This window comes from Drosophila innubila, chromosome X (assembly GCF_004354385.1).
Source record: "Drosophila innubila isolate TH190305 chromosome X, UK_Dinn_1.0, whole genome shotgun sequence".
Classification (NCBI taxonomy): Eukaryota; Metazoa; Arthropoda; class Insecta; order Diptera; family Drosophilidae; genus Drosophila; species Drosophila innubila.
In genome coordinates, this window is record NC_047626.1 from 12,310,428 (window position 1) to 12,336,668 (window position 26,241).

Genomic DNA, 26,241 nt, shown 5'->3' on the forward strand with positions numbered 1-26,241 from the left:
AACAACAACAACAACAGCCGTGCACAATGACAACAATAACAATAACAACAATTAACCAAATTGCGCTTTGTTCCAATTTAAAGCTCTTTTTTTTTGGCCTTTTCTTAGCCTTTTATGGCTTTTTCCTATGCCTACGTTTACACTCGCCTACCTGCCTTGTAGCCTTTTGGCCAATCGTTTCAATCGTTTTTGGCCAAAGTTCAAATCGTTTATGGCCAACAAAAACCAACAACAACAATACCTGTAATGACGATTTCACGGTTCAACAACAACAACAATTGCATATAAAACACAAAATAGCATTCATCTAAATTAAATTCTCTCTATTAATCTTAAATATTATAATTTTACCGGTGAGCTACAGTTTTATGCCATGCCCTACCCCAAAACAATTAGAATTAAACAATTATTTTCAACTTTTATTTAAATTGTTATTCAAAATATTATTATATATATTTTATTCACGACGATGTATAAGCAAATAAGTTAAGTAATTAATACTAACATCGGAATAAATTAAGTAATAATTTGGTAATATGTGCATGAATGTCGAAATAGATTCATGAATATGCAGGACAAATACAATGAGTAATTATGTACTTTATTCCTTTTCGTAATCAACGTTCCACTTCCCAGGAACCTCATTCAGTTCCCACTATAGACAACTAGGCAGATAGATATGAATACGAGTATAAGTTTGACTATGAGCATAAATGTAATGTCAGTATGAATAAATTGAATAAGACGAGAAGTCGCAACAATAAAAACCACGAAGCCCAAAGATCTCCCTCCGATTTAAAGCGCAACGCATTTTGGATCTTTTCTCATTTTTATTTGTATATTTTTTACATATCATTCATACCTTTTTTATATATCTCTTTTATTTGTATTTTTTTCATGCGCTCATTAAATTTCATTCATTGTGCAAATGAATGGCAATTGTTTGCTTACAATTTTACGGATCGTTTCTTAGTTTGCTTTCATTTTTTTGGGTCTCAAATTGGGGGCGTCACTTGACAATATCATCAAGTTTTATATATAGTAGTTAACAGGTAAGTTTTACAGTTATGATTCAGTTCATTCATTCATTCGATTATTCGTTTATTCATTTTCTGCCAACTGACTTTTTAAGCCAGTATTACGAAAACTTATGCGTTTTAACAACCTTTTAGGAAACAGCCTGTATTACTTACACGTTGTAGCTACTTAACAGGGTATCTGCTAGTCTTTCGCTCTCTCTCTCTCTCTCTACACACACAGCATATCTCAGCTGTTAGCAAATATACCAAGGAAATTAATTGAGCATAAACAAATTGTTTTGCAATGAAAACAAAGCGAAGAAAAACTAAGGAAAAGTTTCAAGTAAAGAAAAAGTAGAGAGAAGATAAACAGGAGAAGTGAAGAAAAGAGTAGAAAGCAGCAAAATACAAGTCAATAAAATTGAATAATTAGTTTATATAAAAATGGAAAGAAAAGAAAGTAAAACTTATTTAAGAAAAAACAAGTTTATTACCACTAGTACGAGGTATAAACAAAACAATAGATAAACATAGTTTCAAATTTTGAGACAATCAAAAAAATACTAAAATACTATACATCTTACACTTAATATAATTTATCTAAGAAATACATTAAAAAAATACTTTACCAAGAATTAAAAAAAATATATTATACATTCTTTAATTCAAGGACCAGTTGGTTTAGTAATTTTTTCTAAATTATTTTTAAGTTTTCTTGTTTCACAAACAAATTATTCTTGACTTTCGAAACCGTTTATTTTTATCAGTGTATCTACAGGAAGGAGAGATAATTTGCTAAAATTTATTAATTAATTAAAGCAGCTAATAGATGGATAAATAAATGGGTATTTTATACATATAGTATAAGAAAGCATGAATAAATAAAAAGAAAAATGTTAAGTTATATTAATGGATAGACAAAGATTTCTGGTTTAAGATTCAAATCCTACAAATAAATAATAAATTTTTTATTAGATGTAATTCTGTCAAATCGTTGCATACTGCCCACTAGATTAAGCATACTCGCACCCAAACTTTGCTAGGGTATAAGCCCACAAGTTGGCCTGTGTCATCAGCATTGAATAGGCAACTGGGCAACTGGGCAATGGGGCATGGGACCAGAAATGGCGACCAAATGACATAATAACACAGAGGCAGACGTAAGCGGGTGGCATGTGGCATGTGGCAAGAGAAGATAGAGGATGGAAGGTGGGAAAAGTGATGCCACTGCAAGAGAATTACAAAAGAAATTAAATAGGCAACAACAACAACAACTACAACAACACGGAAGCAAGTGTATTGCGGTTGCTGGGGCACATGGGGCAGACAACAACAAAAACAACAACAACTGCAACAACAACAATAAACAAAATGTGGCTGAAGATGTCGTAAGTCGCATCGTCTGCATGCTGGGAAAATGTTAACGGTTCATCTTAGATACAAGTTGTAAGTCTTTTGTTGGCTCTCCCTCTCTCTCTCTCTCTCTCTCTCTCTCTCTCTCTCTCTCTTTATTCCCCATTCTTCTATATCTTTGTGTTTTTTATTGTTGCTCAGCTCTGATTAATTAGTTGGCAGTTTTTATCATCTTCTTCTACAGCACTTTCTTTACTCTTCCGTCTTCAGTCTTAGGTCTGTTTTACAAATTGGCAACTCTGGAAGACACGTCTTAGGCTTGGTAATTGGATGTAAATGAGCTGGCGATAAAGAAGAAGCAGGAGGTTTACTAACTTTGCACCTATTAAATGCTCTTCAGGGCGGAAATTATATAAGTATGCACTAATTAGGGGTGTGGGAATGCTAATAGCACACGTTTTTATATTCAGCTGTAGATTATAATGATAAGAAATGAGTTGCACTTTTGAATTTCAACTGAAAAACATGTCAAAAATATCTGGTGAAAGACTTTTGTCAAAGCTGCTGAGTCCACAATGATTTTTGGTAATACTATATGAGATATCATATCATATGTCACATGAATAATGATTATCTTCGTTATTTTTATGAGAAATAAGCAAATCTAACGCTTTCCCCTACATAAGCTAGTAAGTATCAGCTATATTTTATTTGATACTAGATTGCTAACTATCCATCAAGGAATTTAAATGTCTAATTACAAATTATATTAAATTATACTTGAATCTGACTAAAGAAAACGTAATTAGTATCAGACTTATTAAATCTTTTATTAAATTGAACCATCTATCTAGTTTTATTTATCTATTGCTGATCTATATCATGTTAAAATATCTACTTAAAGAGAATTTTTTTAATTTAACCTCAGCACAATTTTCTGCCAAATATGATCAAGTATCTTAAAGATACTTTTTGGGATTCGCCTTGGATAAGTTCCAGAGCTCGACTTTCGTTTGCTCCAATTTTTGCGCATAGTTTTTTATTTCGGCTAGTTCACAATGAACTTGTAAGCATCGAATTAACATAAAGGCTAAACGATACGTAATCCAATTATGGCCATAAGGTTGAGCGCTTACCAAGTCTGCGCTGCTTTTGGCCAGCTCTGCTCTTGGCCGACATCATTATTATGCGGTGAAGTTTTATGCTCTTATACCCTGGCAAAGAGTATTATAATTTTCTTACAAAATGTGCAACATAAATTAGATAAATATTTTATTGATCAGTTTCTAAAATCAAACAAAAAAATTAGTCTTATGGTAAATTGTTTTCTATTTATTTTTAAAATAAGACAACTTTTAGATGAAAATAAGTGCTTTTTCAAGCAAAATGTTTCTTTCTAAATTTTTAAGAACAATTGGTTTTCTAGAAACAGTGAATTTAACTCAAATGTCTAAACCGGCCGGATCTGATCACTATATTAAAAGGCTGTCATTAAAACGATCTATCCAAAACTAATATTTAGTATGCATATATTTTTTGTTTTTTTTTTTTGATCACTTAACCAAACTCACAGAAAATGCTTTGCATGTTGTATTATTCTGAACAAATGTGGCATAAATCGGTTTACTACATTATTTAACTGTCATATGAATGAATCAAGCTTTTAATACGAAAATCTTCTATGATTCTAGAGATATCGCAAGGTATTAAGGCATTGTCTTAAGTATTCTGACCATAAATGATGAGAGTCGAAATACAATATGTATATATTGCTAGTTGCCTTTCGCACCCTTAGTGCTGCTTTCGTCACTAGCGTGGACTGCCGTTCGTAGTGATTAAATATATATACATGTCATGTGAACAATCAGTTACAAATTGTAGTGTATTGAAACTTCGCTGTGGTCAAGATAATATTACTATCTTGTTTTTGGTGAGACGTGACACGCCCACCAGCCCACCAGCAATAACAACAGCAGCAGCAACAGCAACAACAGCAACGACAACAACAACGTGAGCTTTGGCAAAGTGAAAGCGATGCCACAAATCAAAATCATCAGCAGCTCAGCTGCCCCAGCGACCGGTTGATGTTGACGCTAATGTTGTTGCGGGTTGTAGTTGTTGCTGCTGCTGCTGGTTGTTGTTGCTGATGACTTTATGCGCCACAATTCTGCTCACGAGAAGAGGCACGCAAAGTTGTCACTTTCGCTGTCAGCTGCTAATTAACAACAACGGCAGCAACATGCAGCAGTAGTTGAGGGGGAAGTAGGTGTAGTAAACTCTTGTCCGGATATGCAACTTACCGTTAGTGTGGGCCGCTTCCGGCTTGGCACCCGTTGGCGGTTTGGCCGCACTCAGCTGACAGGAGACGAGCAGCAACAGGATGCCAGCAAAAAGCTGCAATCGTTGTCCTGTTGCCATTGTGAACAATGCGATGTTGTCGATGTTGCTTCAGTTGTTGCAGATGTTGCTATAGCTGCAACTGTTGTAAATTTGGTTTTGCTTTTTAATCCAATTTATTTATTATGACTTTTTTTTTATAATTTTGTTTTATTATTTATTTAATGTGGTTGCTGCTGCAGCTGCATTTCACTTTCATATCGAAGCAGAAAAACAACAACAATAAAAAAAAAATAAGTTGATTATCAAGCAGAAATGTTGAGCGACAACAACAACGACAACAACAATACAGGCTTCAAAGTGAAATTTCACTTTGGTGCAGTCAAGTGGACTCGCAAGTAATTGCAACACCAACACCAATACACACGCGCACACACACACACAGCGACAAGTGAATTGTGTGTTGGGGTCACGCACTCCTGTTGCCAGTTGAGGTTGTTGTTGTCAGCTGCTGCTGCTGCTAGTTGTTGCTGTTGCTGCTGTTGCTGCTGCCAGTTGCAATTGTTGCTGCTGCTGGCGATTATCGGCAGCGCGTAGAGGCCATAAAAATAAAAATGTATTTTGTTAAGCGTTTTAAGCAGCAGGAATAACAACAACAACAACAGTAACACTAACAGTAACAACAAGAACAACTACAACAGTTGCAGTTGCAGCTGTTGATTTTTATGCTGTTGCCGTTGCCAATGCGGCTGCCACATGCCACAACATGCAAAGCGCTGCTCAATACGTTTTTTTGTATACATTTTTCTAGTTTTTTTTATATTTATTTTTTTTTGCCATTTTTATCTATTTTATTAAGTTTTTTTCGCTATTTCTTTAAGCGGGAAACTCTTAAAATTTGTGTTTCGATATTTTGGCTTATTTCTTATGCTTATTTGAAGTGTTGTTATTGTTTATCAAGTATTGTAATTAATTTGCAATTTTGTTAAAATTATTATTAACACTTGTTGTTGTTGCTCATTTTTCTTTTGTTTTTTATTATTTTTTTGAAGCACTATTCGTTTCATAACGCGGAAATGCCGCCCAAACAACTAAAAATCACTTTAAAAAATATTTTAAAAAAAACAAAGTAAATAAAAGTTGTTATAGTGTGCGTGTGGTTGTGTCTGATATGTCCAGAAAATGTATTATTGTTATGACGGCGAAAAACGAAACGCGGCGAAAACGCGCTTAATTGCAGGATGCGCGTTTGATTTAAATTTAACACTTCCGCACGCACATACATTAAATACAAATGCACACACACACACACAACACACATATGCGAATTCGAATTTGCTTACAGTGGGGAAAGATGGCAAAATTCGCTGCCGCGAGTCAAAATGGGAGAGGGGAAGTGTGCGACCGTTACGATTACGATTTACAAGACAAATAGCAAAGAACCCACAAATTTTTCGAATTCGAATCGCGACGTTTGCCAAGCGCTCGCTGCGAACGCCGTCAACTGTCTGAGCTGCGCGCAGGCGTCGACTTTGGTTTTTAAAGTGCGCTGTAACAGCTGAGAGAGCAACAGAGCAACAGAGCGACAGAGCGTGTCAGCTTCGGAGAGCGAACGAACGATAAAAGGGAGCAGGCAACGAGAGAGCGCAAAAGTGTGAGAGGGAGCCAGTGCAAGCTATGGGTTCATGAATGAAGCCGTTGCAATGATCAGCTGTCGCATAAACCGGTAAATGTTGTAAATGTTTTGGATACAAATTTTGTTATTGTTATTAGTTTTGCTTTTATTGTTCTTGTGCTCAGCACATGACGCATGAAATTGCCCTTTAATCGTAGCGTCGCAATCGAATTGGTCATTTTATTATCAATGTTCTTAGTTTCTAGTATTTATTTAGACTACTCAAAAAAAAAAGAAATATATACATACTTTGCTTTTACACATTCTTGTCTTATTAAAGAAATTTCGCATGTTGTTATCGCTTTCCATTACATAAATTAATCAGTCTCGGACTATTATATTTTGTAAACTCCAAAATAAAAAACATAAGTTGAGTGTAAAAAAAATCTAATGGTGATTTTATACTCTGCAGTAATTTTGCAAAAGTTTTTTCATTTTTTAATCATTTTGGGCATACATTTTAAATTCCATATTTTTTCGGAACCTTAGGGCATACGTTAATGCTCTGACTATGTTTTCAATTTCCGTAACTGTGTCAAAAATGAATAACACACTTGCTCTTATAATTCACAATTGGTTCTAGCTATGTCTTAAAGTGCTTCACCAGTATTTATATTGATCATAAATCTCTAGATAAACAGATACAGAATTAATAAATGTCATATTTTATCGCCGATTGTCTGCGATAATTATCGCAAATTATAATTTGTCAGAGTCGCGTTAATAAGATGACAAGCGTGTTTTTTAAGCGCTATTTCGCATCATATTGATTTTTGAATTATGCAAATCTAGTTTTAGGCACGAATCCAACTTATGTTTATGTACTTTTTTTTACAGCGCGTTAATTTGGCAATTATCTCCAATATGCAAGAGATCACCTAATTCCGAGCTAGTTAGCAATTCAATTTGTCCATGTTCCACTGTCAAAAACTGAGAAAAACAAATGGGGAAAAAATCAAATTTACAAAAATATTATACGTTATGTCTATCAATTATCTCGTAGGGCCGAGCAACAGGCAAAACACCATGCCAAATTAATTATGTACATGCCACTTGGTTGCGTTCAGACAAAGCCAAGTCAGCCAGGGGCCAATCAATTTGGCAATAGTCTTTAAATTGTGCAACAACCAACATGCGAATGGGAGTACAAGAGATCCAGGCATTGGCTTTGGGCCATACATTTGTCTAAGTTATGAGCTCTTGAAATCTCCTTTCTATACTAGCATGTGAGATAGAAAAAGAAGAAAAAAGGGAGTGCGAATATCCCTAGAATTTTAGGTTTATAAACACATAAGTCTAGAGAAAAAATTTTTTTAAACGAGTTAAATTAAAATTGAATGCGGAATGAATTAAAGGGCCAAACCATGATCACAATGACATTTCGCTTCGAAATCGGTCCAGTTTTGACAAAGTTATGAAAATTTAAAATTTATCGAATGTTTGACCTAGCAACTTTACAAGTCAAAATTTTTGTCCGATTTAGCATGATTTTTTACATAAAAATGAAACGTCTCAGAATCAAATTTAAAGTGTTTTATTATACTAATTACGCTATAAGGAGTTGATTAAAAGTGAAAACTTGACATTTAAAATTTTAATTTTTCGTAATTTCAAAGGGGGGACCCTATGGTATCAAAATCTAAGCCCAAATCAAGAGGAAAATTTTTTTTTAAGGAAATTTCTTAACTTAAAATGCATAAAGAATTTAGAGGCCAAACCATGATCAAAATGACATTCCGCTTGAAAATCGGTCCAGTTTTGACAAAGTTATGAAAATTTAAAATTTATCGAACGTTTGACTTCGCAACTTTACAAGTCAAAATTTTTGTCCGAATTCCATGATTTTTTACAAAAAAAATGAAACGTCTCAGAACCAAATTTAAAGTGTTGTTTTATACTAATTACGTTATAAGAAGTTGATTAAAAGTGAAAACTTAAGATTCAAAATTTTAATTTTTCAAAATTTCAAAGGGGGGACCCTATGGTATCAAAATCTAAACCCAAATGAAGAGGGAAATTTTTTTTTAAAGAAATTTCTTAACTTTAAATGTATAATGAATTTAGAGGCCAAACCATGATCAAAATGACATTCCGCTTGAAAATCGGTCCAGTTTTGACAAAGTTATGAATGTTAAAAATTTTTTTAACCTTTAACCTAGCAACTTTACAAGTCAAAATTTTTGTCCGATTAGCGTGATTTTTTACAAAAAAATGAAACGTCTCAGAATCAAATTTAAAGTGTTGTTTTATACTAATTACGTTATAAGAAGTTGATTAAAAGTGAAAACTTGAGATTTAAAATTTTAATTTTTCAAAATTTCAAAGGGGGGACCCTATGGTATCAAAATCTAAACCCAAATCAAGAGGGAAATTTTTTTTTTAAGAAATTTTTTAACTTTAAATGTATAATGAATTTAGAGGCCAAACCATGATCAAAATGACATTCCGCTTGAAAATCGGTCCAGTTTTGACAAAGTTATGAGTGTTTAAAATTTTTTTAACCTTTAACCTAGCAACTTTACAAGTCAAAATTTTTGTCCGATTTAGCGTGATTTTTTACAAAAAAATGAAACGTCTCAGAATCAAATTTAAAGTGTTGTTTTATACTAATTACGCTATTAGGAGTTGACTAAAAGTGAAAACTCGAGATTTAAAATTTTCATTTTTCAAAATTTCAAAGGGGGGACCCTATGGTATTAAAATCTTAACCAAAATCTAGAGGGAAATTTTTTTTTAAGGAAATTTTTTAACTTTAAATGCATAAAGAATTTAGAGGCCAAACCATGATCAAAATGACATTCCGCTTGAAAATCGGTCCAGTTTTGACAAAGTTGTGAAAATTTCAAATTTATCGAACCTTTGACCTAGCAACTTTACAAGTCAAAATTTTTGTCCAATTTACCATGATTTTTTACAAAAAAAATAAACGTCTCAGAATCAAATTGAAAGTGTTGTTTTATACTAATTACGCTATTAGGAGTTGACTAAAAGTGAAAACTTGAGATAAAAGATTTGCATTTTTCAAAATTTCAAAGGGGGGACCCTATGGTATTAAAATATAAGCCAAAATCTAGAGGGAAATTTTTTTTTTCTAAGAAATTTATTGACTTTAGTTGTAGAATGAATTTAGAGGACAATTTTTTAATAATAAATATCTATAACTACATATATCTTTATATATTTATTTTAAAATGTATTCCCCATAAGAACATCTTTATCTGCATCTTTATCCAAAATGTATCTGTATCTGTATCGACTGTAGCTGCATCTGCGTGTCATTTGTCGCTTGCACCTTGTTGCCTACTGTTGCGGCATTTGTTGACCGTATCTAATGTGATATTGACCAAGTGACTTGCTTTTTTATAGTATGTAGTACACACGTGTGTATTGACTGTAAATGTATCTGTATCTGCAAGTATGTCTGTTTGCATCTGTATATGTATTTAAAGCTTACATGGCAGCTTGACACTATTTAACTCAGCTGCGTTTAGTCACTCTGTAATTTGTAATATGTAATCGATTATTATTTTAAATGTTACGCTGATACAATTGTGTTGTTGTGTGTGTGTGTGTGTGTTACGATTAACTGAATTTTGCGGTACGTGATTGCATCTGAAATACTTGGCCAAGATAAGCTGGCAACATTAGATGCAATGCGATTTCCTATGATATCCGGAACTGATTTTTTGGGGAGAGTGCATTGAACTGGTTGCAACACCCGCTGAAGAGACTTGTATCTTGTATCTGTATCTCAATAATTGTATCTGCATCTGTATGTGTGTGGGCTTAACGATGCTTCCGCCAAGTGAAATGCGTAGCTTTTAACGCTAATAGCAAACGCATTTGGAGTTGCGAATACGAGATGGACGGGGCGTGTCTCCTCCTCCTCCTCCTGCTCTCAAAATCAGGCTTTAAAAGCAATTACGCACTTGGCAAAGTTGTCACCGTCTCCCGTCTACTTCCTGCTCCAAAGCGACTCTCGACTGGCATCCCAAATGTCATTAAAAAAGATACGTTTCGACTGTTTGCATTAGGCCAGGGTAGATATGCCACCATTTTAAATTTTTACTAAAGGGGAAAAGCGGCCTCCAAGTGGTTTTTATGGGGAACAGCGGAAGGGATTATATATTAAATATGTCGAATCAGCATTGAGTAAGTTTTTAATATCTATGTAATTAGTTACACATAAAAACAGTTTTAATTTGTTTCATTTTTTTATTTGAAAAATAAAGATATATATATTTTTTTTTATTACTTAAACTTTTATATTCAGCAATAAAATTCAAATTTAAGTAAGACGTGCATAGCATGCAGACAATCGCTGACTGCTATATATAAGTAGCAATTATGGTGAAATGACACTGGCAATTTCTGTAAGAAACGAAAAAAATGCCATGAACTTTTTAAGCACAGAAAAGCATATTCAAATAGCTAACTGCTGCACATATGTACATAAATGTATATAAATATGCATATGTACGCAGTAGAGAATTACAATTGTTGCAACAATTAAAATAAACGCAAATAAAACACATTCTAGTTAAGGGTATTCCATGGAATGGGACTTTTTAAGCAATAAAAGCTAAATTAATTATATAAAAGTATATATATTTAACAGTTTATGAAGAATATAGTATGAAACTACTTAATTAGATTATTATACAATTGCTTTCAGAATTAAAGCACGGAATACCCGTAATGTTACTGCATTAAATGACAAAAATTAAACCATTTATGAAAAAAAAAAATGATTAGGGGTATTCCATGGAATAACATTTTTTAGGCCAAATATAAGCTTAATTAATTATGTATAGGTATATTAAACATATCATTAAAAATAATTGTAATTTAGATAGATTGTAATCGATATGAAGTACCTGCAATTTAACTGCAATAAAATACAAAATTAAAGCGAACATTCTTCATCTTCTTTTTTTTTTATTTATTTATACAATTGTAGAGTTATCATAATCAGTGTACGATCATTTGGGTCTCCGTAAAGCCCGAGCAATGTTAAAAAAAAAGAAAGATGTTCATGATGAATTAATTAAAAACTAAATGCATTGAAGTGAATTTTCTTTTGTTTTGTTTGTAACAGACAATCGACACGATTATCGATGATGCGCGATTTGAATGTAAGGTAAACATTTAAATAAAAATAAGAAAAGAATGAGATAAACCCAATTGAGTTTTCTTGTCTTTTCTTATTTTCTATGTACGTGAATGCAAACTGAATGATGATGCGGATGCTGCTGTTAATGCTAATGATAATGTCAAAAGCAGGTCAAGATTTGTAAACATACGCGAAACATACATGTAAGCATGACTTAAAGGAGAAGAGGAAGAGTTAGATACAATCTTGAAGTAGTACAAATGTTTTGGCCTCCATATGTATCTGTGATTTTGATAGTGTTTAAAATATGTAGTGCTATTCGTATCTGTGATTGTATACGTAGCTGTATCTGTATTTGTGATTGTGCCTGTATTGGTAATTTGTATGTGGATCTGTGTATGTTATCAGGTCAGTTTGGAGCGTTTCTTGGCAATAGCATCCTCGACAGCGCGCAATTGTTTGAGCAACTCCTCTCGTCTTGTTTTCTTGATATCCTTCTCCTTATCCTTATCTTTGTCCTTGTCCTTATCTTTATCTTTGCCATTATTGTCCTTATCCTTTTCGGACTCTGGCGAATGAGCTGGCGATGCGAGCGCCGAGACGCCGACCATCGTCGATGGTTTCTTAATCTCAATGGAAATGGGTGAACGCTTCTTCGTTGATTGTTCAGTAGCTGCAAACAAAAAATAGAGATTAATTATTTGTTGAATTGCTGATTTGATTTAACTTACGTTTTTTGATTAATTTGCGCTCGTTGAGAGCCTTGTCTGTGGCACGCACACGTTTCTGCGGCGTCTCGCGTGATCCCGACGAGCTGTCTGATGATGATGAGCCCGAATCTGAATCTGAGTACGAAGTATCTGAAGAATATTGCAATTTATTAATTTCATTTTAACTATTGTCGACACAACAATATAAATTTAACCCAAAAATAAAATTATTAACTAGTTTTTAAATGAAAGATACAAATTATAATTTCATATAGGTAATAAAGAGATTAATTGACTTTTTTAATATGGAGCTTTTTTTTTTGCTTTGTCAACTTACCCGAATCTGATGAACTGGAGCTGCGACGACGACGACCCAATTTGTCCAGCTTTTTAGGAACCGGCGATGACAGCTTCTTGCGCTTCGACACGGGACTATGAACGCCGCCAACGCGCTTCTCCAGTGCCGAACGCTTATACGAAGGCGAAGCGCTGCCCTCTGCAATTGTTAACAGATAAGTGATAAGAGTTATAGGTATATACATATATGTAATGTCTTGAGGGGATTAGTGTTACAAAACTCACTTGGCGATCTTCTGGGTCGCCGTGGTATTTGACTGGGCGAACGTGCCGCACGTCCGGCTGTATGGCGACGCGATGTCGAGGCGGACATTAGCTTGTGCGCATAGCGACGCTTGTGCTCCGAGGCGCTGCTTGAACGCGACGAATCGGAGCTGGAGTCGCTCTGTGAGCTGTTCGAACTGGAGTAGGAGGAATTGCTGCTGTAACTGCGACGATCACGACGACGTCTCTCCTCCCGCTCGTATGAGGCACCGCGTCCAATTGACTTTGATCTCATCCAAGGGTCACTCCACTCATCACCACGTCCCACGGCCTCCACACGCTGTACAATCACCTCGCGTGCCGGTCGCAGACGTCGATCATCCTCATACTGTGGCATTCGATGTGGCGGCAATTCCCGATACCGTGCCATTCGACCATAGACATCGACATCCTCGTACGGTATCGGTGGCAAATATGGAGCACGATAACGATCTGGCGGCTGACCGTACATAGAATATACTGGATTAAGCATAGCACGCGGATTACCATGGGCAATGGGATTATTGGGTGGCAATTCCCGAACAACGCTTGGTGAACTACCGCGTTCCTTGAGATAATATGGATCCTTTTCCAGCTCATCAGGCGACAGTGTTAGATTCATTTTCTTATCCTCAAAGTCCATGTCCTGCTCCTTGCGTTTGTTTGCCTTGCGCATCATTTCCTTGGCGGTGCGCAGGCCACGCTCCCATGCATTCTCCACCACCACGGGCACATCGGGCATCAAGAGTCCACTGCGTGCATCATGATGTGCAGCTGCAGCACCAGATGTCGCACCATATATGCCAGCATGATGCATGCCCGCAGCAGTGCGATGATGCAACGCTGGCCGCTCATTGCGATAATCATGATAGTCGGCAGCGGGCGCACCACCACCGCCACCTCCCATATGGCTATTGTAGGCACTGTTGGTGGGCGCTCGAGAGGATCCGGCACCACCGCTGCCGCCACTTTGCATTGGCACGGAGCGCACCAGGCTTTCGAACATGGTGTAGTTGCCCTTGTCAGTGACACCGGGATGCAGGAAACGGCAGCTCATGCCCCAGGTGCATTGGCCACGCGTATAGAAACGACAGACGGGCTTCGGTTCGGTTTCCTCGGGACGCTTTTCATCCTCATCGGATACTTCGCCCTCCTCCAGTTCCTCATCCTTTTTCTTCTTCTGTTTGGCATTCTCGGAGCCAGATGTACCCGATTCTTCACTATCATCGCCAACTTCACCATCGCCTTCGTCTGCGCTTCGCTTGCCCTCATCATCCGATCCTGCTCCTGCTCCTGCTCCGGCTCCAGCTCCAGCTCCTTTTTTGTTGGTTAATTCTTTGCCATCGGTATTGTTGCTGCCACCCACATCGTTTTCGGCATCCATCTCCTTACTCAAATCTGGACACTCGCCCTCCTCTGCCTCAAAATCAAGTGCATCGTCATCGTGCGTCTTCACGAGGTCCTCCAAGCCATTTGCCTTCTCGACATCCTGCAGAACAAAACAAGATTTCAGTTATATTGCACTGATAATAAAGCAAAGAAAACTCGATAAGTAATACAAAGAAGTACCAAAGATGGACAAACTAAAAACACAAAACTGTTTAATTGTTAACGAGTTAATATTAAAAATCTGAACAAAAAACGTAATGAATTCTTGCAAAAAAAAGGTTCAATAATAAAAAAAAAAAAATTATATTCCCCTACACCTTTTTAACTTCTTATTTTTATGTATACTTTCAGTACTTAGTTTTAAATTATATTTAATTGTAACTTGCTTATTAAAATCTTGTTTTATTAAAAATTTTTCAATTGATTTTAGTCGAAATTTGTCATGTAAAAATCCATCGAAAAATCTACAACTCGATTTTCGCGAAACCTATTTTCAACACCTTTAACTCGAATATTTTTTGAAGATCAATTAGGTTGAGACTCACCTTTGTCCCTTTAATAATCACATTATTTTCGGAACCCGATTCGCTTGGAGATTCCTCCGATTTGCCATTGATTGTTGGAGATTCCGAGACACCAGGCAGTGAGTCACATGATAAGGCACCTTCTTCATCATCGTCGTCGGCAATACTGGCATTCTTGGACGGCGGTGCCTGCTTCTCCATATCGATATCACTCACATCGCTGAGATCCTCGTGACTAATGTTAAGATCGACGGCTGCCTGATTATACAACTGCTCTGGACTATTGCTACGACTGCGCATGGAGCTCGGCTCTGACTTGTTGTTGCTCTTGTTCTTGTTGCTGTTGTTGGGGGAAGAGGCAGAGGACATTTTGGCATCGCCATCGCCATCGCCATTGGCATCAGAACTGACTGCAGCTGCAGCTATCGGAGCAGTTGCTTCATTCCTTGGCTCATCGTCGTTATCGTTGTCGTTATCGTTATCGTCGTCATCGTCGCTAGAGCTGCTGCTGCTGGAGCCACTGCTATCGCTGCCGCTGCTGCTGCTCGAGCTTTTCTTCTTTGCCTTGGAGCGATCGCTGCGGCTTGAACTTGAGCTGGAGTTTGATGAGGAGCTGCTGCTTGATCCCGATCCCGCTGGACTGGCGACTTGATTTAACACTAACCCATCACCACCACCGCCACCGCCGATTGTCTCCTCAGTGGGAGTCGCTGGTCGAGAATTCGATGGCGATTCAGATGATGAACTCGAGCTGCCATCATCCGACTCCATGCTGACGCCCATCTGTTATATAAACACGATCCGGACGCGCTCCTCAGAATCAGACTCCGACTCTTACGTCTTGCGCTCGCTTTGATATTCTGCGGGAGATGCCAAAGATTAGTACAGTCGATCAAAGTTGGGACAAAGCTATAGCACATATATATTCTATATATGTTTACAAATCCCAAAGGTACAAAAAAAAAAAATTTGAGACTTCAGCACAACGTTGATCCTTGAAGGTATTGAAAAAGACAGAGAAAGAGAGCGATAGAGAGAGAGAGAGAGAGGGAGAGAGAGAGAGATAGAGACGGAAACAGGCACAGTTTAAATCTTAATTGTTCGTCATATCGAGCAATTACTGTACTCCAGCATTTAAGTTTTATTTTCAACCTCGATAACGCTAAACAAACTGACAAATCATTGGTCTATATTGGAAACCACCATATTTTTAATCAAATCGGAATAATGTAGTTCGCCAACTGATAGCTGGTCACACTGTTAAGTTTTGACATTTTTTAACGACAGAAACAAATTTTCATCAAGGCGAGAGCGTAATTTTCATGGTAATAATAATAATATGAATATTTAAATTTACTAAAGTTATTTCCATTCATATAAAGAGGTTATAAAATGCATTAAAAGTTGTTTAAGTACCACCGATAGAAAAAGTGAATTGCAATTAAAGTTCAAAAAAAAAAGTTAACCTTTTCACTCAGGCCAAGAACTTATCTGCCCACCCTCGCAGATACAAATTGTAATTGCAAGCAGAGAGACAATATTGAAACGATCTCAGCTCTCTCTTTAGCTACGAATATTGGAAGAGAAGGAAAGCATTCAAGTCAAGGGACAAGGACATGGACATGGAGGGGAACTTCATCGACATATTTATTATTTACTTATCATTCTTTTTTCTTTACTTTTTTTTTGTTTGTTTGATTTTGTGTGTGTTCATCATTGAAAATTTTTTCTTGATTTTTGTTTCGTTTTTTTTCAGGGGGGAAAGAAAAGTTTTTGAACGTTTAAGTTTCTGTTCACTTTGTTGAATTCTTACCTTCATTATTGTACTTTTTATTACTTATGGATTTTTTTTATACAGTCTTTTTTATTTACTTTTTTTGTTTGTTTGTGTGTGTTCTCAAAATATAACGTTTGTTTTCTTTTTTTTTTGACGACTTTACGCGAACGATAGACAACAGAGAGCGAGCAAATTTTAATGAATAACAACAATTACGGATCTCAATAATAACAACAACTACTTTTGTTGCTCATGTCTCAAAGCTACAAATAAATACAGCAGGACACACACACACATATATATATAGTATATATATACACACACATGTAACTTATAGCATATGATTGTTGGTACTTTTTTCAGTATTTTTTCTCCTTTTATTGTATACTTTTTCGCACTTTTCGCGACCGACAAAGTTTTGTTTTCATTAGAATTAAAACTCAACTGAAACGTAAGTTTACTCAACGAAAGGCAGAAAGAGACGGAGCTTTCTGACAATCAAGCACAACTTTTTCACAGAAGTCACAAAACTCTACGATTTAAGACTTTATACATTTTTAGGTCTTTAACATTTTTTAATTTTTACTTTTTTTTTACTTTTATTTTTTGATGTGTGTAAAACCACTTTTCACTTACGTAGTGTTGGAGGGGAAAAATAGAATACTTGAAAATATATATATATCAATTGTTGGTAGTAATTGCAATGTGCATTTTTGTTGTTGTTGCTCACCTAAAGGGAGTATGGCCGCAGCTGCGGGCGTCAATCGTCCTCCTTCTATCTCTTTTACTCGCGTCCAGTCCAGGCCGCAAAACAAATTCAATCAGCAGACTGGTGGCTCCGGCTTCGTGTATCCGTGTGCCTGCGTGTATGTGTGTGTGTGTGTGAGTATCAGTGTGTTTGTATGTGCGTATCTTCCGTGTGCCGTCCAACCAAAATTGCTTTCGTCAATTTCTTTTTCTTCTGTCTGCCCGCTTTCCCTTTTGGATCTCTTGGCAATTGTCTTTCGCAATGTCGTTGATGTTTAATTGCAGTCTTTACCTGATTTTTGAAAAGTTTTTATTAAATATTTTCGGCTTGGCGTGCGATTTATTTGTAGAAAATTCTTTTGTGACAAACGAAGCCGCCTCAACTGCAGAAAATTTTAGAGAGGAGCGACATTCGATGACATTATCGCATTGTCCACAGTTGTTAGCACAAACAATCGATAGCTCACGCCATATGTGTTTCCCCGTTTCTACGAAGCTCATGTCGCGAAATCTTTTTATGAAATGTTGACAAAAGTGTGACTAAAACTCGAAAAATGATTATGAATCGCCATAAAAATTAGAACAGAGCAACCAGAAAAACTGACTACCACTTTGAGCTTTTTACGTTCTGATAATACATAATACATTTTCTGCATTAATTAAGTAATTAATACAAAATGAAAACTAGGTTTTCCAAATTATAATCAGAACAGAATGTACAAAATATATTACTAACATTAACATAAAAATTTGGCTTATTAATGGCTTTCATTTAAATCGTCCTTGACTGTCGTATAAACTTGCTTGATGTCATAATTGTATGGACTTGTAGAAATATGTCAAAAAATATAAGCATGTTTCCAATAAAAATTGATCATTCATATTTGCAATATTTACACAAAAATTGTATGTTAAACTGTTCTATATAAAATAAAATTTCTTATCGATGGTGGACCGTTGCTATCGAACGGCGTGCAACCATTGTTGAAATGTCACATATGTATCGATAACTTGAATGCAACTCTTGCGAAATGCAGCTGTTTAACGGAACGTTACGTTGTCTTCAAGGGCTTCATACTGCCAAATTCAATGTCAAATTTGTGGCCCAAACATATGGAGCGACTAACAAAACATCCAGCTGTTTTTTGGCTGGACAACAACGACGCTATGCAAATACTCCAGCGATTGCCATGAGCTCCGAGCAGTTTGATGCGCCTACAAGCGATGCCAGCAAAACGCCGCTTATCACAGCACATGGACTTTTTGGCTCAAAGCAAAATTGGCGCAGCGTGAGCCGAGCGATTGCCAAAGAAACCCATCGTCGTGTAAGCCAAGGCTTCGATTCGACTTTTTAATTGGAATGCTTTCACAGAAGGTTTTATAAATTGCAGATCTATACCGTGGATTTACGCAATCACGGCGACAGTCCACACACGGACACACACGGCTCACCCGGCATGACGGCGGACATCGCCGCCTTCCTGGCCGCCAAGTCGATAAATAAGACCAGTTTGATGGGTCACAGCATGGGTGGACGTGCTGTCATGCATTTTGCTTTAACTAACGTAGGTATTTGCACTAAAAAATCCCTATCTCCTTGCGTTGCAATTGTAAACACTGTTGTCGCATGCAGTAAGCTAGTTTATAGCTAGTCTTAGCTATTTTTATACCCTATGTCCATTGAAATTGTGCAAAAAATGCTATAATGTGTCTGGAAGAATGTATGTAACAGGCAGAAGGGGGCTTGGCAGCCCCATAAAGTATATATTTTCTTGCTCAGAAACATATTTATATTTATATGATTTATATTTGTATGATATTTTTATAGCCGCATCTAGTCGATCGTCTGATTGTTGTGGACATTTCGCCCGTCTCCATACCGAGGACCATTGATGATATGGATGGGATAATGAGTGCTATGCTAGAAGTCTCGCTGCCTGCAGAATTATCCCTATCCGAGGGCAGACAAAGATCGAAAAAGCAACTATTGAAAACTGTAGGCGCTGATTCCGTGGATTTTATACTGTTGAATCTCAGGAAAAGGCCCCAAACTGGCGAGTAGGTTAAAAGCATTAGAATTGTCAGATTTTCGTCACTAATGTTTCTTGGTTTTTTGTTAGATTTTACTGGGCCTGCAATGTGGAGGTTTTGCGTCGCAGTCTCACCGGCTTTTTGGATTACGGACAAAATATACATAATAAGGGACCATTCACTGGACCCACCACCTTCATCTGCGGCACACACTCCGAATACATGAAGTATGCAGTTTTAAATTAAATTAGTATAATAACTATAGTTTATATAATTCATTGTTCCTTTACAGTCCCAATGATTGGCCTCAGGTTCTTCATTATTTTCCCAATGCGAGTCTACATTGGCTGGAAACTGGACACTTGGTGCACCTGGAGAAACCGCACGATTTCATCAGACTTACCACAGATTTCTTAAATAGATAAAAAAAAAAGTAAATAAGTAAAGAAGCAACAACCTGTTATATCGCTGCATCAGTTAGAGCGAGCTGGCAATATATAGAACTGTTTAGTTAACTTACTTTGTTTTTCTTGTGGAAGGGTATGAAAAAATTATAAACAATTTTTTGTTGTTACATTTCGAATGTAATTTTAATTCTCGTTCTCATGTTCTGGAATTCATAGTTAAAATATCTATACAAATACACTGAGAAAAACTGAGAAAGTAAATATGGTAAATGGAAACTGCATAAAGCTGCATGATGTGTACATGTATATGTGTTTGTATGTATTTGTGTGTGTATACATATATGTATGTGTTGCTTAAATTACGAATAAATAAATACAATTAAAGGGAGAAAAGAAAGGGGGCGGGGACATTAGAATCAGGGGAATCACATTGCACTTATAAATAAAATTTGTTTTCTTTCAAGTTTTCTTTGCTTATTCTTTGTTTTTGTTTTTTTCTTTTATATAAATGAACACAGTTTGCGTGCGTATGTGTGTAGCTGCTGTGTGTGTATGTGTGTTTATCATAATAAATACATTAAACAGGAATGGTGGGTAAAACATTGTGCTAAGGCTAAAATGGTTTTTCCTTTTCAATTTGTTTGTATTTTTCTTTCTTTGCTTTGGTTTCCTTTTTTTTTTTTTTGCTTAATGTGCGTATGTAGGTCTTTTGATTGTGTGTGTGTGTGTATGGGTGTACTTGGGGTGTGTGTGTGTGAGTCAGCTTTGTATTTAGTTAGTTTTTTTTCTAGGTTTTAGGTTTAGTTTTTAGTTTTCTTAGCAGCTGCTTCAATCGACATCAATCAATTCTATAGTTCTCCCACTTGCAGTCGATTTTTTTTTAGACAATAATACCCCCATCATAGGCGTAATCCGCTTTGTTGTGCATCACGAGTCGATTTTCCACAAAGTAAAAGCTGTCCGAGCGCGTCTCAAAGGGACTCGATATCATTTCAGCAACTGCAAAAAGAAAATTACAAAATTAAAATCATTGCAATTTACTTAAAGGCGCATTTTTAATGCTATAATCTTTTCTATTATCAATTAAAAAAGTAAAGCCACAGGATGTTTTTTACTTAAAAAACTAACCTGTTTTTTACTTTGCGAAACTTTAGATTTTTAAAGCAAAAAAGAAAACCCTGATAGAATACATTTCATATCAAATTTCACTGCATTTGCAAACTTGTTCAGTTTCTAACTTTGATTTACAGTTCTTAAACTATCTTTTGAAAGTTTTACAAAATAATTTATGCAGCATATAATATTATCACTCGAAAATGAAAGTTTCAAAAATGTCCAGCACTACAATTTTACTCGTAGATTCAATGCCAAACTTATTTTTTGCAACTATATAGTTTATGCAGTTTACTATATTGAATGTGCACTGTAGCATAGATTATTAACAATGAAAACTTAATTTTTTTATCAATGTCAATACTGAAAAAACCTTAGGCAATTGTTTTCAGGCATAACTTTTACATTTTTTGAGTTTTTGCTAATTTTAAAGTAAAACGTATCGAGTGGACACTGTAGCTGCATGTTTGTGTGTGTGTGTGTGTGTGTGTGTGTGTGTGTGTGCAGCTGGACGCGGCCTTGACCCGCAAATTAAAGCTGGGATGTACAATGTACTTTTTACAACCTATTATTGAATTATTCAACCTAAAAACTCAATTCAAAAATGTGCCAAAAAAAAACGTGCCTTCTTTATATATTGCACACATTCCAAAAGAACGTGTGTGCTTCATATTCAACGGATTTTCACCGATATTGGTATTCTTAATATTTCTGTTAGTCTGATGTTTTTCAACCGATAGTAACAGTCGATATCGTTGTTAAAAACAAATAGTTAGGGATAACTAAGAATAATATTAAGGATTTTTTTTTATTATTATCTTAATGTACATATGTGATTGAAGCAGGAAGTGAAAGGAAAGCTTACCCAGGTCTGGTGGAAGATTAGGAAACTCGTAGATGTGTTCGCAAGTATTTTTCGAATATGGAATGCAATAGCCGAACTCAAAATCGAATGTCTTTAGCAAGCGATCGCGGAAGAAATGTCGTTCAATCATCCGAAAATTATTAACCGGCTGGCTGCCGACCGTAAACTCCACACTGGAAATTCAAAAATGGAATTGAAAAATCTGATTCTAATTGGAATACTTATTGGAATTGACTTACGTGGCGCCGACGGTCTTAAGATTGAGAAATGCCGGCGTAAATTGATAGCGTACATAGCGTCCGGCATTCGGATCGGCAGTGTCATCGAGGGATAGCTCCTCGGCGGCGGCTAGCATGGTATCCTCAATGGATAGGCCATCGGGGAATTGCTCGCTGGGCGGCTTGGCAATCTCAAATAAGACGGCGCCGCTCTCCAGATCGCGTATCTTGAAACGTGTAAAGTCGATTTCAAAGACATTGGCGTTCGCTGAGCATAGATAGTCATCGGTGATTTTATTCAGATGCAGTACATCCTCGGGCGTTACATTTGAATTGTCCATGCGATGCTGCTGCTGCTGTTTAACATCGCCACTTGCCACCGATGTGGCAGCCGACAGCGACACTGTTGACGATGATGTTGCATCGTTGCTGTTGTTGCTGCTGCTGCTGCTGCTGTTGTTACTGTTGTTGCTGTTGCTGCAGCTGCTGTTGATGGACGCGCTGCTGGCAGCTCCCGTTGCTGTGCTGGAGGCAGAGACGGAGGTGGAGGACGATGATTGCACCGGATTCAGTTGCTTGCCAACGACACTCATTGCCGCTGCTGTTTCTCCTGCGTGTTTCACACTAAATACAACAAACACAAATATATGTTATAATATTTCATGTTATTGCAGTATTCAATTAATTGCATTTTTTTTTTTGGTTCACTTTTGAAATGAAAACTAACCAATACATGTACGCAAAGTTGCCATAACAAAAATAACACGAAACAAACTGAGAATTAAACGCGACCCAATTTCTGGAAAAGCTGCCTTTGTTTGTATTTGTTTTTCTATGTCTCTCTCTCGCTCTCTTTCTGCGTGTGTGCCTGCGTGCGTGCGTGCGTGTATATGTGTGTATGTTTCGAGTTGCCTTTGTTGTTGTTTTCTTATATTCTTCTTATTCCTTTCCAACAGCAGCAGCAGCAACTGCTTTTATTAATTACTCCGCTGCCTTTTCGTTCCTCCCTCTCGTTCTCTCTATCGCACACGCTGTTTATGGCAAAAAAATGCAACAATAATTAAATTGTTGACATTTTTTAAGCTATTTGTTGAATAGGGGTTGATTGATTAACAAGACTAGAGACAAACACACACAATCAGGCTTGTGCCTGAATTGTTGTTGTTGCAAGTATTGTTTTTTTTAATGACGCTGCCACCTGGCAGAAAAAGTAGCCATTTATTTGAGCGCTGCCAGACATATACCAGTTCTAGCTCATTGTTAATTTCAATTGCGCTTGTCGTTTAAATTTTCTAAATTTTGGAGCTAGAATTTTGAAAATGGTGGTGACGATTATTCACCTCCATTTCAACTTATTTCGAATTAAAAATTTTCATAAAATTTGCTTATTTATTGCTAAATTAACTAAAAATAAGTTCACATTTGAATTGAGCGCCCGGAATATTTATAGCTAAAAACGGCGTTGCTCAAGTCGCTCGGATTTAGTTCCATTGAACTAATCACTAAAATTAATCAACGAGCCAGCCATAAAAACTCAGTTTTAGGTCATTAAATGCGCAAACTTTATTTCTGAAATGTGTGTGTACACACTGCGCTGCTGTAGCTTGGCGCGCAGCTCAGAATATTCAAATTTTAGTAGTTAAAATGAATGTAAAGAATACAGAGTAAATATTATGAATTGTAATTTTTATATATAATTTAGAACTTGAAGAAATTGCAAGGAAGAAGAAAAAATGCGTGCCTTTTTAAGAATTGAGATTTATTCTTAAAGTGAGGATTCGTTTAAATTACTATAGGATAGTTTATTTGAAGTGAGGTTAATTTCGAGCGCCAGGCAGTGTCGAGAGGTAGCTAAAAGATATTCCTAGCCTCAAGAGGCTCAAGCCAAGTGCTAAGGGCGCCAACAATGTCTGTTGCCTTTTCCTGCATTTGATCGTTTCGATTGTCTGTCTGTGTGTGACTCTGTGTGTGTGTGTGTATGTGTGTGTAAGGGTACTACTTACGATTTGTTGTTGTTGCTGTGTTGTTATTGTTGGCCTTAAGTGGGTATTTTAATATTCGCAGCAAGGCAACAGTGTTGGATTTCAGTCCCGACCACATCATGGGATGGATGCACTTATGCTGCGTCCGCCCTGTTCCTGCCTCCGACCCCTTCCCCTTCCCCTAACTCAGGCAATTCCCCGTTCCCGTCTTCGTCTTGTCCCTTGCCTTTTTGGCGTCCACACGTTCACATTTCCTGTATGCTACTTCGCCTGCTGTGTGCGTCTCTCCTTCTCTCTCTCTCTCTCTCTCCCACTTGCTTTTTTTCTCTCTCTCTCTCTCTCTCTCTCTCTTTCTGTGAGTAAGTGAGAACGTGTTCATGTTCGCTTCTATCTTTAGTACAGTTGACTGTGGCAGCCTGAGAGGCGACCCGATTCCAATTCCGATTCCTATTCCGATTGCACAACTCGAGTCCGACTCGACGATGCGCTATCCTGTACTTCTCTTTTCTCTCTTCAGTTTTAAAGCTTAATTTTCTTTATCTCCCACACTTTTGGGGTTTTTTTTAACAATTCATGATGATATCATTTCCAGTTCACACAATAAAAAAAATGTTTCAATTTGGGTCAAAGTTAGAGCCTAATTTCTATATAGAAAACTAAAAAAAATCCCCTTTAAACAGTAAAGAATTTTGAAATTGGGTCGAATTGTATTAAACTATGACTGAAAATCTATCCAATTATATATAAGTATAAGTAGTATAAATCTCACATTAGCTCCAAAGCTCGAGAAAAAAGTCCCCATATCATTGAAGTCAAAGGTGAAGCCAAATTTCTATATAGAACTCTGAAAAAGTCCCCTATAAATAACAAAGAATTATTGTATAGGGTTGACTAGTATTATAATCTGACTGGACTTCTATAGAATACCATATTGTACAAGTAAAAGTATCATAAATCTCATATTAGCTTCCAATTTTGAGAAAGAAATCTCCAAGAAAATCCCCTTTAACTATAAAGCAGTGATATAGGTTTTAAATAAATTGTATCCTAAAGCTTACCATATAATTTCTATTGAAAGCTATAGAATATTGGAAAATTATAATAAATTTACTTGGGTAATGTTTTAAATAATTTACAAATTTTAAGTAATAATGACGGAAAAAAAGTTTTTACTTGAACGCTTAATATTTATATTTTTTTTTAGAATATTAAGAAATCTTAACAGCTGTATGGCTAAACTTCTCCACTCGTTTCTTTTCTGTAATACTATATACAAATTTTTAATTATAAATATTCCACAATTATTTTAGAGTACTGTATAGGAAATGCATAATTTTATTTAGATTTAGGAAATATTTGTAAATTTTCTTTAAACTTTAAAGTTGCTTAAACGATTTAAATCGGGCTTTCATCTTTGATCTATAACTGTGCATTAAGCTCTCTATAAAGGTTCGATAAGTTATCGTTGTTGTTTTTATTATTATTATTTGTTGTTGCTGTTGTCGTTGCATTAACATTATATCAATATGCATTTTGTAAATATATGCACAGCGTTGAGGTCTCTGAGGGACTGTTAAACGGATTGGGATTCAGATTGGAACTTGAACAGGGGCATAGGAGTAGAGAAAGAAAGAGAGAGAGAGAGAGAGAGAGAGAGTGGACGGGTGATGGGTGGGAAAGGGGCCTGAGCAAATACATGTATCTGGAACGTTAGCTAGTTGGCGACAACATTGAACAGTCGATCCCAACCCCACCCCTCGCCGCTGCCCCCCTCCCCTGTCGATAGAGCTCAAGTGGCCCATGTGTGCGCGTGTGTGTGTGTGTGTGCGAATGCGAGTGTGCCTAGGGTAGGGTATCAAAAACAAACAAACAAACAAACCAACAACAACACAAATCGTGGGCGATAAAATTCGTACTCGAGTCGTCAACCCAGCCAGTGGAGTGGTCAAGGGGGGTGTCAAGTGACGACGGGGGTGGTTTTGGGGGGTGAGTTAAGAACTGCAGCTAGAGCTGACAAATATATTATTTCAATACTTATGTGATACTAAGATTCCAAAAATGAAAGTTGAATATATTTTTTTTTTCAAAAAATCGACGCATTTTAAAATTAAAAAAAAAGCATCTTGTCTTAAAACTCTTATTTTTTTTATTATTATCTTAAAGTTGTTTTATTAAACAAAAATATGAACAACAATATTCTTGATATAAGGTACAGGTTTTTTGATATCAGTATCAAAATTATCAGCGTGGATATTTAAAACTATCAGTTAGTGTGAAAGTAAATAAGAACTTTCTATAGAAAATATACGACAGGAGTGTTGTTAAAAAAAGTCGTAATTTTTACTGTTAGAATTTTACTTCAAGACTCTTTGTGTTTTTTA

The 26,241-nt window shown here is 36.3% G+C and overlaps 4 protein-coding genes across 5 annotated transcripts in view; 1 reads left to right on the forward strand and 3 right to left on the reverse strand.

The window, feature by feature from the left end:
- LOC117794059 (histone-lysine N-methyltransferase 2D) overlaps positions 1–4,817 on the reverse strand; it is a 28,554-nt gene extending 23,737 nt beyond the window's left edge. Inside the window, exon 1 of the mRNA XM_034634520.1 lies at positions 4,673–4,817. Within this exon, the coding sequence (XP_034490411.1) occupies positions 4,673–4,790 (118 nt within the window). The 5' untranslated portion in view covers positions 4,791–4,817. The remainder of the gene's footprint in view (positions 1–4,672) is intronic.
- A 6,481-nt stretch (positions 4,818–11,298) lies between these two features.
- LOC117794054 (zinc finger CCCH domain-containing protein 18) lies at positions 11,299–17,679 on the reverse strand. Of its 2 annotated transcripts, none has more exons than XM_034634510.1 (6): positions 17,228–17,679; positions 14,742–15,580; positions 12,790–14,296; positions 12,545–12,703; positions 12,229–12,342; positions 11,299–12,170 (listed from the first exon to the last, which is right to left on the reverse strand). In XM_034634510.1, exons 2-6 carry the CDS (start codon positions 15,501–15,503, stop codon positions 11,902–11,904), a joined length of 2,811 nt encoding a protein of 936 aa, XP_034490401.1. In that variant the 5' UTR covers positions 15,504–15,580; positions 17,228–17,679; the 3' UTR covers positions 11,299–11,901. The 2 variants fall into 2 exon arrangements, with proteins under 2 accessions (XP_034490401.1, XP_034490400.1); XM_034634509.1 differs by having other exon boundaries at positions 12,229–12,357.
- A 578-nt stretch (positions 17,680–18,257) lies between these two features.
- LOC117794060 (protein ABHD11) lies at positions 18,258–19,794 on the forward strand. Its single transcript, XM_034634522.1, has 5 exons — positions 18,258–18,569; positions 18,636–18,809; positions 19,073–19,302; positions 19,365–19,502; positions 19,568–19,794. Exons 1-5 carry the CDS (start codon positions 18,276–18,278, stop codon positions 19,698–19,700), a joined length of 969 nt encoding a protein of 322 aa, XP_034490413.1. The 5' UTR covers positions 18,258–18,275; the 3' UTR covers positions 19,701–19,794.
- Positions 19,795–20,172: 378 nt separating this feature from the next.
- LOC117794062 (protein unc-119 homolog) lies at positions 20,173–23,029 on the reverse strand. Its single transcript, XM_034634524.1, has 4 exons — positions 22,606–23,029; positions 21,900–22,502; positions 21,661–21,833; positions 20,173–20,681 (listed from the first exon to the last, which is right to left on the reverse strand). The coding sequence occupies exons 1-4, from the start codon at positions 22,611–22,613 to the stop codon at positions 20,563–20,565; spliced, it is 903 nt and encodes a 300-aa protein (XP_034490415.1). The 5' UTR covers positions 22,614–23,029; the 3' UTR covers positions 20,173–20,562.
- Between the last annotated feature and the right edge of the window lie 3,212 nt (positions 23,030–26,241).

What these genes read in the sequence shown, in the direction of transcription:
- LOC117794060 (XM_034634522.1), top strand. Translation starts at nt 18,276, where the DNA reads ATGCAGCTGTTTAACGGAACGTTACGTTGTCTTCAAGGGCTTCATACT. An exon ending in CCAAAGAAACCCATCGTCGT is followed by an intron (nt 18,570 to 18,635) that starts GTAAGCCAAGGC and finishes TATAAATTGCAG; the next exon opens with ATCTATACCGTGGATTTACG. An exon ending in TGCATTTTGCTTTAACTAAC is followed by an intron (nt 18,810 to 19,072) that starts GTAGGTATTTGC and finishes ATATTTTTATAG; the next exon opens with CCGCATCTAGTCGATCGTCT.
- LOC117794054 (XM_034634509.1), bottom strand. Translation starts at nt 15,503, where the DNA reads ATGGGCGTCAGCATGGAGTCGGATGATGGCAGCTCGAGTTCATCATCT. An exon ending in TGATTATTAAAGGGACAAAG is followed by an intron (nt 14,297 to 14,741) that starts GTGAGTCTCAAC and finishes TTTGTTCTGCAG; the next exon opens with GATGTCGAGAAGGCAAATGG. An exon ending in CTCCAGTTCATCAGATTCGG is followed by an intron (nt 12,358 to 12,544) that starts GTAAGTTGACAA and finishes AATATTCTTCAG; the next exon opens with ATACTTCGTACTCAGATTCA.
- LOC117794062 (XM_034634524.1), bottom strand. An exon ending in CTTAAGACCGTCGGCGCCAC is followed by an intron (nt 21,834 to 21,899) that starts GTAAGTCAATTC and finishes TTGAATTTCCAG; the next exon opens with TGTGGAGTTTACGGTCGGCA. An exon ending in TAATCTTCCACCAGACCTGG is followed by an intron (nt 20,682 to 21,660) that starts GTAAGCTTTCCT and finishes TTCTTTTTGCAG; the next exon opens with TTGCTGAAATGATATCGAGT.